This window comes from Echeneis naucrates, chromosome 24, assembly GCF_900963305.1.
Source record: "Echeneis naucrates chromosome 24, fEcheNa1.1, whole genome shotgun sequence".
NCBI lineage: Eukaryota > Metazoa > Chordata > Actinopteri > Carangiformes > Echeneidae > Echeneis > Echeneis naucrates.
The window spans coordinates 12,140,412-12,153,707 of record NC_042534.1 but is presented as its reverse complement, the minus strand read 5'-3'; the positions used below and the strand labels follow the sequence as shown (position 1 = coordinate 12,153,707).

At 38.9% G+C, this 13,296-nt stretch overlaps 1 protein-coding gene across 6 annotated transcripts in view; it reads left to right on the top strand.

Moving 5' to 3' along the window:
* plcb4b (phospholipase C, beta 4b) overlaps window positions 1-13,296 on the top strand; it is a 54,854-nt gene that overhangs the window by 24,737 nt on the left and 16,821 nt on the right. For all 6 annotated transcript variants that reach the window (XM_029496384.1, XM_029496387.1, XM_029496386.1 and 3 more), the window contains 7 exons: window positions 1,933-2,036; window positions 6,188-6,268; window positions 7,129-7,188; window positions 9,765-9,908; window positions 12,764-12,843; window positions 13,000-13,053; window positions 13,162-13,243. In XM_029496384.1, the coding sequence (XP_029352244.1) occupies window positions 1,953-2,036; window positions 6,188-6,268; window positions 7,129-7,188; window positions 9,765-9,908; window positions 12,764-12,843; window positions 13,000-13,053; window positions 13,162-13,243 (585 nt within the window). In that variant the 5' untranslated portion in view covers window positions 1,933-1,952. The remainder of the gene's footprint in view (window positions 1-1,932; window positions 2,037-6,187; window positions 6,269-7,128; window positions 7,189-9,764; window positions 9,909-12,763; window positions 12,844-12,999; window positions 13,054-13,161; window positions 13,244-13,296) is intronic.

Genomic DNA, 13,296 nt, shown 5'->3' with positions numbered 1-13,296 from the left:
TTCACTCGTCTATCTCTCTCTGCCCACTGTCATGTTTTATCTGTATGCTTTTCTTGTCTCCCTCTTCACGCCTCTCTCCCTCTCCTCAGCCCATCTCTGTCTCTCACCTCTTCATGCTGGCTTCATATCTTGCTATTACCTTTACTCCACTGCTTTTATTTTCTCCTACCTTGCTTTTACCCATCTCTTTGCTCATATTCTCTGTGCTTTTCATTGCTTTGTTGCCCATCAACTCTGTCACTTCACCCATCAAGTTCCCTTTATTTATGCCTTGGAAAAAAAAAAAGGTGGTTTCTGCATGCAATGCGAGACTTTATGCGAGATCTGCCAGAAATCTCAGCCACACACATATGTACACTGAGGTGGATATTTGCACAAGACATTAAAATGTTAGATTGCTTTGTTTTTATTTGACCTTTTGCAGTATGTAAGTATGCCTATATGTATATCATTGAACTAACAAAGGAATCCTAGGCCTACAAATTGAAATACCACCTTATAACAATTAAATTACACCTTAGAGTATTCCCATAATGACTTAATACGAGCTGAGCAATTAACTATACATAGCACGACACGTTCCAAGTGCACCTCTCCTTCTCAGTTTTGCCTGACACATTTGAGGCTGGCTTAGGGGGAGCCTATATATGGGCGGTGTCATCAACAATATTATAGTTTCCTTTCAGGACCCCCCTCCCCTCATGGTGCTGGATATCTTGCATGATGATACACGTGCAGGTATGTCATACTAGTTAAGTCTGGCTTGGGCTTTTTGTATTTGAGGAATAAATCTGGCATATCTCAACTGCTTTAGGCAAAGTGCAAGTCCACTGTCAGATATGCTCAATCCATTGTTCAGTCTCACCCAGGGGATATCCTCTCATGAGCTGCGGCCACATTCATTCAACCTGCCCAGTCGACTAATACAGTACATATTACAGGTCTGCAGTGAGGAGTTAGTCTGTCTTTCCTACATTTCTCACAGTGACTTTTGCCATTTAAATAAGAAAAACTACCTTAGAATGGCCTATACCTATTTTTCTCATTTTAATCGTTTGCTTTGTTTTTCAAAATATACCTGTTCAAGTAGCTAAAACAGGAGCATGTTATTTTTTTTTCTTCTATTTGAGAAATAACTACTGTAAATGTAATGTAAGAGAGTAGTGAAAATGACGCCTCGCATTGTAACTCTGTCCTTAAACAACAGAAAGAAAACTTGTACCTGAACTCCAGGTTGCATCTTATGAACCAAGTAAAGTTGCCTTTGTGCTTAAATCACTGCACTGTGAGGCTGACTAAACTCTGAGATGTTGTTGAGGAGGGCCATGCTGAGATGAGGGATATTTTCATAAAACTTAAATGGTTTCACTGCCAGAAACTGCGTATCCAATTGATTGTGGTTAGGAGTGAAGAAAATCTGTTTTTGTGCGACTGCAGTGATTGGTTTATTTGTGCTTTTAAGAATTGTTTATGAATGTCTGTACACACTATGCTCAGACCAAAACAATACCATTGAATGAAAGCCATAATAGAAACACAATTAGTTGATGTAATAAATGACTGTGTGTCAAAACAAAGTAACATATGTGGTTGGAAGCAGGTGCATAGATAACAGTTGTTTTTCTTCATCAAAAGATTTCACCATTGTCTACCCTACTCTGGAGATGTTGGGAAGTAGCCTGGGATAAGCACTTGATAACCTCGCTGTAAAAAAAAAAAAAAAAAAAGAAAAAACCAGTTTTCAATATCTTCTCCATACAAAGATGTGGACTGTTATTGATTGGTCAGTAAATGTATGAATTTGTGAGGATATTTTTGGAAAAAACCCTGGAGGGCCAAATACTATTGCTATTTTTGTAAAAACTACTAATTCTTGGACTCTGTCTTTTTTTCTCTCTCTCCTTTTATATATCTTACCCTTCTTTCTCTAAGTCTCAGGTTTGTAAGCAGCCATGACAAAGTCCTACGAGTTCAACTGGCAGAAACATCTGCCCGAGTTCATGCAAGAAGGCAATTCCTTCGACAGGTTTGATGAGGTAAAAGTTTCTTATATTTGTGTGTTTTCTGAATGGAGAAAAAAATTAGTCATTTTCCACAAATTTTAGATGTACTGCAATTCATCATGGAGTTTTTAAAGCCATAAAATGTATTTTGATGTCACTGATGGAGACATGGACACTATGCTTGTGCTGCAAACTGAAAGTCGTTAATACTGACATAATTTTTTAATCTGACTATCATCCTTCACCTTAACGATCGTTCCCAGGTCAGTCATTGGCACACTCACGCATAACCAAGCAGAGGCGTCTCTTTTATAGCTTGTCACGTCATAGTTGTAGTCAGAGGTCTAGCTAAAAGCAGGCCCCATCGATCAGACACATGACGAAGCCTTGCCATGGTGGCTGATTGTCTGCAACACATCCACACAGCATCCGCGCAGCTGATCTTTGACTGAATGCCTTGCTCATTTCTACATTGACCATTAATGGCAATTGTTCATTATATATGTAAGGTATTATAATATGAAACAATAAATTTATATAACAACAAAAGGTGAAGTCTGAGGAAAAAAATTAAATAAATAACTGAAATTCTATTGGAGCAAAAATATGATATTTAAAAGTCAGAAAAATGATGCCTTTGACATATTCGTTATGATTAAATGAAGATTCAGACATGTATTTACCAATAACACTGCCAAATATCTATTTCTGTGTGTGTCCCTATGTTCACAGCCCCTTATGTGCGTCCTCTGTCTATTTGCCCACGTTTCCCCTGACTAACTTAATCAGGACACTTAGCTAGGACATTTGCCGAGCAAAGGCAAAGTGTGTCACACACGCGCATGCACGCACAAAGATATGCACGCACCCCTGCACACATCAGGAAATCCCTTCAGTCCTCTTTATACAGACATTGGTGAGGGGAGGAGAATCCCCCTTTGGCAGAGAAGAAAACTTGAAAGAACGTAGGCATGGCAGCTGTAAAATTGGGCCAGCATGCTTCTGAAGAAAGACCTCAAGGTGTGTCAATAGAAACCAGACTTTGACAGCAGTGGGTTAGCATTGGCACGCACCAGTCATCTTAAAGTTTAAAATCAGCTGGGACATACCACTACCCTGTTGCTGCATTATTTGTTATCGATAACATATATAATGTAGGTGGTGTCGCTTGACACTGGCCTCACAGTGAGAAGGTTCTGGGTTTCCCGCCCGTTAGTCTGATATCCTCAAGACCTCTGCTCTGAGCCTGACTGGCTGTTTATCTCTATTGGTCTGTTGGTCATTGGACAAAGTCGATTTTTGATCATTAACCGCAGCTCATGCTTCTCCATGTTTTTATAAACATATAGCAGTTAACATGTCAATTTACAAATTTCTTTCATCCTCCGTATCTGTCTATGTGAGTGAGTGAATAGCTTTTGTTCAGTTGCCTGGCAAACACAAAGCCTCCAGGGGACATCTGCATCGATTGAAATGACGTACGCCAAGTCCACCCACCCACACAGACATGCTCTTTATCAGTCCCTCTGATACACACACACACACACACAGTCACATACACACACAAACAAATATGCTAAACAGCAAGGATTTTTTTTTTTTTTTTTTTTTTTTTTTTTTTACACAAAACATTGAAAAACACTGAATAAACCCCATTGAGTGGCAGATGGTAGAGACAGGGCATGTGCATGTTTGTTAGTATGTGTCTGTGTGTGTACGTGTATGTCTGCCTACATCATCTCTAATGCAAAGCTTTAATGGGACTCATGGTTACTTCCTGGAGTCTGAATTTAATTTTAATTTTCCTGATCTTCATGTCCACACTAATATAAGAGAGGCTTTAAATTGTTTTTGTGTTGTGAGATATTTCAGATAATTTTCCTGTTCTGACAAGTTCAGAGGTCAACAATGATCAGTTAAACTGAGAGCGGAGGGTTTCCCGTCTGTCTCTCTTGCTTTCTGTGTGTGTGTGCATGTGTGTTTCATTAATTGTTTCTTTGACAGGTAATCAGTGACCCAAGATTAAGATCTGGCTAATGTTTGGTTTCCATGGAGACTGAATGGGCAAATATTGACAGTTGATGAATGCAGAAAGAAATGGGTCAGAAATGTCAAAGCTGAACACACAAACACTTATTTCGGTTCTGTCATCCGAATAATTTGTTTAGAAGTTGTTTGCTTTTTTTAAATATTGTGCAATGATACTGATATTTATGTTGGTCTTACATCAGCTCAGTTATGAGTTCATGATAATGGTTTGGTACTTTAGACTTATTGATGTTTGCTGCATATCTCTGTGAACAAAAAGGTTTGAAAGGGGAAATACTTTGGAGTTGACTGTGAGGCAAATGTACAGCATGGAGGTATTTACTTTCCCTTCTCATTATCATAACTTGTGAATTACTGTAAAATGCAGACATCAAAAACAAACCTGGATTCAACAACAAATATTTTACATAACATTATTGTTACGTTATAATTTCATGACATTTTCCTGTTATGAATGCTGTAGCATTTTAGGGCTTCACCGCTGAGTGTGAGTTGGTCCCGCAGGCATGACATGCAGCAGTTCCTGTTTTCATCAGCGAGCCGCCTGTTCATGTTGATGCTCTTGTTAATTACTTGGGGCCATGTGTGTGTGTGAATGAGTCAGTCTGGATCTGTGGGAGTGTTTTACCTTCCCTAGATGGTCATTCATGTAAAAAAAAAAACAAAAAAACAAAACAATAACAAAGTTTTTATGAGCAAGTTCTTTAGCTCGGCTCCCTGTCAATATAGTTTGCACATTCCATAGTTGCAGAGAATGTTTGTGTGTGTGTGTGTATGTATGTATGGGCTAGAATAACATAGATGCTGTGAAGTATTTTTGTTGCCTGAAGGCCTGGTTTTATGTGTGCAGAAGCTGATTCAACTGTTTTAATGAAGGTAAAAAAGTAAAGCAGATGATTAACCTAAGACGCACACATCCACACACACTGACCTGCACTTGCCCAGACACTAAGGAAACAATGAATACATGTTGAGTAGGAGCTGGACCACCATAAGCTATCTGTCTGCCCGCCTCCACTGAGACATGGTTCCTCAGCTAATTGTTCCTTTGTGTGTGGAAGGACTGAGTGTTCCCATAAACCTTTTAGCTGTACACCAGCAGACTGCCTGATAGTGTAATAGTAGCCTGCTGTATGTTTCTTGGCGGTCAGGGATCATTTGAAACAGTCTGTTGCATAGACTTGGTTTCACTATGTGTAACTGAAGGCTCTGTCACTCCAAATTCAGATAAAAGCGAGTCAAGCTTTTAACTGCACAGCCTCACTATTTCCTAGATGGAAAAAGGATTGTTCCGTGGCTTTTTTTATGGATGACAGGATATGATAGCAAGAGACATTCAAATAACAGCTTAGGCCTATTTGCAGCAGTGCATGTCATGACAGCAACATCCTGAAATAATAAATTTTGTGTGGATGTGTGTGTGCACGAGTGTGTCACACTGTTCCCTAATGCTAATATTAGAGTTAGAGTGACCCAGCAGCCATCTCCTCTTCTATTTTTCTCTCCTATGTTTTATCCTCCTCAGAGGTGTGATGTGAGTGAAATAAAACACACACACATAGACTATGACACATTCATTTGTCAGCACGGTCACCAATCCAGCAGCTGATTGAATTGAGTGCAAAATGTTTGCGTAAGATAAGCAGGCTAATGTCAGTAGACATGCTTCATCCGCACTCCTGTTGAACTGCAGCATTTTTGTGCAGTACTTTCACAGGGGCAGTGGCAGCACATGATTGGATCCCTTAGAAACGTGTGTTCCTGCACACAGACACCCAGACACCTGTATCTTGCTTGGGGTTGCACACAGTCTGTGTTCCAGTCAGCCTATACTTGCATTTAACAGCTCCTATTTATCTCATTTTGTTTGTCTTAGCAGTAAGTTTCTTCATTATCCTCAGCACACAATGTGTATGCGCACATACTAAATGTATTTTGGTATACTTTGTGTGTGTGTGTGTGTCCTTTGGCAGACAGGTGTGTCTTAGAAAATGAATTAGACCTACATGTGTTTGTCTGGTTGCATAAGCACACTGTGTTAAACAGGTTGGATGTTTAACATCTTGAAATGTCAAATAAAACCATGTGACTGATGAAGCCCTCCCTCTTGCAAAAACCGTTTCTCCCCTCTGCAGGACCCATACATCTTTGAGCCCAATTGTCAGATGAGGGTGGATGAATATGGCTTTTTTATTACCTGGAAGAGTGAGGGAAAGGTACGACCTCCACATCTTCACCTTTTTGAGTATCATCTTATCTGCTACTGAGGTCAAGCAAAAAAAAAAAAAAAAAAAAAAAAAAAAATATATATATATATATATATATATATATTCTTCCTTGGTTGAGTCCTCTATGTTGCCTCCTAGTAACCTTCATGGGGAATTTGAATAACACTTATCATAGCAATTCGTCATGTTGATACTATTCAAATGGTCTGATACTTAAAGCAAATAGCTTAACATAATTTAACCATACTGACAGAATACATGTGTGGGGATACTGGGCAGATGAAATAAATATATATCATCTATCTATCAAACAACTGTAACAACAAATCCAAAGTGTATAAACGGTTTTGACAATGATTTCCTTGGCCACAACCATGTTTTAATTAAACTTCAGGCTTTTCAGAGAAGAATAATTGTCTCTTAACAATAAAGTTAAGTCATTTTGATGTTAATAGGGGAATTGCCTATTTACAGTTGGGTTTTGCTCATTATTCTATGATGTACTGATGTCCTTGTTAAAATACTTGGCTAGACCATGTAAATGATGACTTTTATTCTTAATTTACAAAAGAAAAAATATTAACTGTGGTATTACTTACTGAAAACTTGATTATGGAAGAGACAAGGGCCACATTTGCTCTCTAATGATCAACATTAATAACTGTTTAGATAATGAAAAGTTATAGTGTTATAGTGTGTTACTAGTGTTAAATTGACTTTTAGAAAAAAACATTGTAAGCAATATGTTGTTCTCTCAATCTTCTCCCCACCTTTCTCTGTCCCAATCTTTGCCTGCTGTCACCCTGTCTCTGCCTCTGTATCTCCCTGTGTGGGCACCTCTCCTGCAGGAGGGCCAGGTGCTTGAGTGTTCGCTCATCAACAGTATTCGTGTTGGTGCCGTCCCAAAGGTGAGACCTCAAACAAAACAATTTCTTTGCTTCTGCCTCCACAACAGTTCATGCTCTAAAGCCACCCGCTCTTCGCATTCAGTCTCATGCTTCCTCAATAACCGTCATAATAAAATCTAAGGACACTGACGTCAGACACGTTACTCACACTTTAATTAGCTGAGGCTTCCGCAGTGTAATCAATCGATTGACTGACTGATCTGGGACTCACAGCTGCCAACCTTCTTCCTGAAATACCAGAGTCATTTGGGGCACTTGGTGAACATAAACATGAGATATTTAACTACTCAATATTTATACAACCCTGGCTGAGCATTTTGTATGTGAAACTTATTTGCAGCCCTGACTTGTGCTTTTGACCTATAGAGAAATAATGAAACCCATCCAGCCATATAATGATGGCATGTCAGGGAACTACTGAGTGAAGTTCGTTCTGGGATCAAATAGTCACAGATGTAAAATGTCCTGTTTCTGTGAGCATTACTTTTTGTAAAAGGAAACTGATCCTGAAATGACTAGATGTACCTTCAGACTCAATATTAGCAACCAATCTTTTATGTTGTTATGTGACATGGAACCAGATATACACACAACTACAATACTTCACGGTTTCACTGCATATTAAATATTGATTAGTGTAGTTTAGCACTGACAGTGATGCATTATATTGCAGTATTTAGCACCATGCAGACCAGATACTTTATGAAAGCTGTTACAGGAATACTCGTGGATGGCTGCCTCTAATTAGGAGACGAACCTTTTAAGCCACTGATAATCAGAGGCCTGACAGTAGACATTGGCAAGTGCTGTTTACCTAACCTGGCTGTGTATGTACTGCTGAGAGCAGGATTGGGTCTGTTTGTTTGGTCCTCCGTGTGGAGGTGTATGTATGTACATGTGTAAGGGCACGTATACAGATACTGCAGCCTGATAGCACTTCCTTCTGTTTGTTCAAATGCTGTGTGTTGCTCTGTAAGTAGTGGGGCTTCTCACAAGCTCTGAGAGCTGTTTCAGATAATCCAATGAGTGAGAAGATGAATGGATGATTGCTGGCTGGGGTTTTAAAACAGCAGAGCCTGTTGCCTGTTGCTGTTAATCTAATCATGACAAAAATACATCACTATCTTCATGGTGACGGCGGTGGCAGAATGAAATCTGATTGAAAAGATAAGTGGGAGGAGTCGTGCTGTTTTAGATAGTGAGAAAATCTTTCTGTGGATTTTATGCTTCATTGACTGAACAGGAGTTTTCATCCATTTGGGTTGAATTGTGGTAAAAAACTATAGATTATTTTGGGGATGGTAATCAGGGTCACTAAGCATCTTTAAATATCTGATGTCCTATAAAGCACAAGTTACTGTCTTTAATATTTGAAATTCAGTGTAACTTAAAATTTCAAGCTATATACAAATACATAAGCATACTAAAGCAGGTTTTCTTATTTGTTGTAATATTAGATTAGATATTTAATAGGTGATTAGTTTAATTAATTTCATTGTGACATGACAGGAAACAAAAAAAGACAAAAGACATGATTGGTTGTGAAGTTTGAAGATGTTTTTATTTTTAATGTTGTGTTTCACATTATTCATGTGTTTGGCCCACATGCTGATGCATTAATGAAATAATAGCTTCCTCGTTCAGGTTGATGTAATGTATCAAAAACTTTCAACATCATTCAAGCAAGACTTTCATTTCCTATTGTGATCCTTCTCATAATGATCTGTTTTTATTGTTTCCTGACCTCCTTTATTTGTCCCCCCTGTCAGAATCCAGATTGGTGTTCATTAAATTGCTCTTATTAACCTGGCAGGTTTGAAATGCCTTGATATATTTTTCAGGTTTCAAATCTGAAACCCGTGGCTAGTTCAATACAAAGATCTTTGACATCATAATTATTTATACACATATGCTGTGCTTCACATTAATACTCTGGTATGCTACATTACTATGTGTAAACATGACAACATAAAAATGGATGTCTGGTCAGGGCTGCAAAGAAAGCCAAAGTGTTTTACTTAAAATTGATGAGGTAACATCCAATTAGCTGTCCTTTGTAATGTCTCAATATATAGGAGTTACAGTGTCACTCACCACTTGAGACCCATGTGGACCTCACACACAGTAACCTCCACTATGCTCCTATCCAGCAATGTCTGAAATTTAACTTTCCAGGGCTGCCAACACATTAAAATCAGCACTCAGTGAAATATTTCAATGATCTGTTTAATGTTGTTGGGAAGAGTGCTGGCAGATTTCTTTTGATATTGTGTTAAATATTTGTTCCTCTGTGATTGATATTCATTGTATTACTCTTTAGCTGACAGGGAGCTTCAAGTATAATGAGGATTATGCGCACCAGATATCATACTTTTCTAAAAGGAACATGAGCAATAACTGTCTCTCTCTTCACCTGTTTTACTGCAATAATTCTAGATGAGGGGAGAATAAGCCCTGCCCTTAGTGTTGTTATGCACGCCATCAAATAATTCTGTAACATTTTACACCTGGATATAATACACTTTTACTCCTATTAAAACAGCTCTGCTTTTTCTCATGCTGCTTATGTTTCTTAGGACCCAAAAATCTTGTCATCATTCGAGACCATTGGAAAGACAGAGGCAGACTTGGAGGGCTGTATCATCTGCATCTGCAGTGGCACGGACCTGGTCAACCTGAACTTCATGTTCTTGGTGGCAGAGAGCCCAGACACAGCCAGGGTAAATACACACAGGCTATGTATTTCCACAGCTCAGTGCAGAGATGAAACTTGATGATGTTCCATCTCAATGCAAAAGTCAAAATCTGGGTAGCTATATCCAAATAATGTTTTTCTGCTTCATACACATATATAAGCATATCCACGCTGTTTTTCATAACCTCTTCAGCAACAAAGTAAACTTCGGAATTCACTCAAAGTAAGCTAGGCATTTATATCCATGTGCTACTACCTAAGCAGCACTCCTCAAAACCCCTAAAAGCAGCTGAAGGAAATGTTTAGATGTACATCTTGGGAAGCATTTTGAAAACAAAGGAGCACAGATTTAATTCATTCAACATTTCCACAGTGTACACATTGTGTCAATATTTAATTCAGAGACAAAGCAAATGGGCAGGTGGACAGCTCGTATGCCATCTCCTACAGAAGGCAGCAGTGACCTTGGTTTGTTCTGATAAATAGACGCATTTTGGAATGACAAATTTTTCTGTCTCATTTCATCTCTATCTCATCGGGTCAATCCTCTCTTTGTTGTTAATTTCTGATCCCTTGTCTTGCTCTTAGTGTCCTTTCTTTCTCTTTTTTTCCTTCCCATTCATTGCAGAAAAAGCTCTGAGAAATAAATGCATGGCTGATTGTAAAGAGAAATACCTCTCTTTTTAAGGCTTTCACTCTTTTTTGTTCATCTCATCCTCTCTGTTTTGGGATCAAACAGATGATACCACCTCCTCTGTCTCCTTTCTCATCACCTCGGTGGTGGTCTTTCTAATCAGCAGACATTATTATTGCTGACCCCTGCTGGCAAACTTTCAAACTGTATAGACATCTCAAAATGCAAACAAATTAAATGTCAATGTTTGCTGGACTTGAATTAAATTGGATTTGAATACAACAGAAAAAAATGCTGCGTCAGTGGTGGAATAATTAAATGCTTTTCTCTGAGAATTACAGCCAGTGTTGGTCACTCTTCAAACAGTGAGGCTGACATTAATATAAAATTGTCAAATCCCATAATAGCTGGCTTCTTTCTAACATCCCTACCCTGTCTATGGCACAAACTGAGTCCATTTGCTTCTATAAAAAACTTAAATCTTTAAAAAGAGTTACAAAACCCTAGCTTTTTCTTGTTGTTGTTTTGGTTTTATATATATGTGTGTGTGTGTGTGTGTGTGTGTGTGTGTGTGTGTGTGTGTATATATATATCTTTTACTGAAACATTCCTGAAACAGCAGGTACTACAGTTTGTTTAAAATAGTCCTCTTTAGGGGGGTCTATATTTAGCTGTAGATTAATACTCATTAGATATGCCAGAGAGCTTTCATGGAGGCAGCACAGTGTATGAGGGACCGACTCAAAATAAATGTTGCGTATGTCACACAGTTCTATATAATGTTGTGTAACATTGATCGATGTGCTATTGAACAAAAGGTTAAGGTCTACATCAACGATATAAGGCTTGGTTTGCTGTTTTCTTTTGGTTTTTTAATTTCAGCTTCAAGGCAATGAAAACTTTTTAGTTTACAAGTTTAGTAAACTATTTAGTGACAAATCCACTGTAGCCCAAAGGCTTGGCAAGTAGGGAAGGACACAAAGCCAAAGCAAAGAAAAGCACTTTAACAACTGCAAGGGAGTGAAATTTAACTCTGCTGGAGGTTTTGTCTGCCAGTAAAATAATTCTATCAATCCAGAATCAATGACTTCCAAAAATGTTTCATGAAAATAAAGGCTGGATTTCTGTCAACAGGATTCATCGTACACAATTGTTATTAGTCCAGGAGGACTCTCTCAAAAAGTAGAAAGAACTTGCTGGAAGTGACAAAGCACGCTGCTAGCCTTAATGAAAATGAAGGTTCATCAGTTAAACATTATACAATAATGTCTAATTAATGGATAAAAACTTACTGGTTTGTCACAAAACCTCCTAAGATCCAGTTGGAACATGAATGAGTTTGAACCTGTTCATTTGGTGCCTGCACAGATCTGTTTGTGTTTATGCAGGACACATGAGACGGTGATTTTGTGTTGATGGGTGTTACAAATGATGTTTGAGCTCCAGCAGCTCACAACCACACGGCTGCAGATGATATGCATGCAACAGCCTTCAGCAGGAGGGCCTGAGGGCCGAAACAAACACACTCAGCTACACAACTACCCCCCAAAAACACACATTTGTCCGCCATTTCATTTCTCTCCCTTTATCAGTCTATCTCACCCGCTCTCTCTCACACACACACAGTATGCAGGTAACCCTAAGTAATAGATGTCAGTTATTTAAATACGCAGACACACACAGAAGTTTACAGACACCACATGCTCAAACAGACAATGCCTGCTGCACCGTGTTATCTTGTTTAATGTTTTTCAAGATTTCAGTAATAATCTTCTGTGTAAGTGGAGGAAAGACAGAGCAAGATGTAGGAGAGTTCGAAGCAGCAGAGAGATTTAAAGATGGAGAGCCAGGAGGGTCAAATGCTCAGACTACCATCCTCAGTGTTTGCGTTGATGCAGTCAGCATCAGCGTGTTCTTGTCATGTTACAAGGCCTTCTTAGGTTTTTTGTTTGCTTTCACAGCTTTTGGAGCCTTGAAACAGCCTACTGTGTTTATCAGTCTGTGTATGTGTATGTGTTCCTGTTTGTCCTGTCAAAACATTCGCCCATGCGTGTGAATTAAGAGGCAGTTCATTTGCTTGTTTATTTCCCCAAAGGCGCTCAATTCTAAACACAATACGTACTCCTGCACACGCCCTCCGCTGCTCTGTGTGTATATACATATGGGCCTTTGTTGGTCAGTGTGTTTTTAGAGGATAAGGCTCTGTCTGTGTCTTGTCCTAAATACTTTTGCTTGTTTGATTGCAGAAGTGGATCGAAGGTTTGAGGTCAGTGATTCACAACTTTAAGGCCAACAATGTCTGTCCGATGACCTGCCTGAAGAAACAGTGAGTGCTCATTGCTGCAGACTCTCCACATTTATCATTTACCTTAATTCCACCTTTTGAATCACAATCTAAAGACTTTGAAGTCCAGTTTTGTTTTTCTGTAAATGTATGAGTGATAACTGGTGAGAAATAATCCCCTTTTCTTGTCTTATTCAGCTGGATGAGAATGTGCTTCCTGACCAATGTGAATGGGAAGATTCCTGTGAGAGGGTGAGAGTGATTGGTCACTGTAACAGTTCCTGCCAGAATCTATTTGATCCTTATACGATTCACTCTGTGTTACTCTTCAGCTGCTGTGCTTGTTGTTCTTCCTTATAGAATTACACGGACATTTGCATCAGGGAAGACAGAGAAGGGGATTTTTCAGGCTCTGAAGGATCTGGGCCTTCCCAGTGGAAAGGTCAGAAAATAAAGACTACACCTAGTGGTCAGACGAGGCTATGTTATTTGACT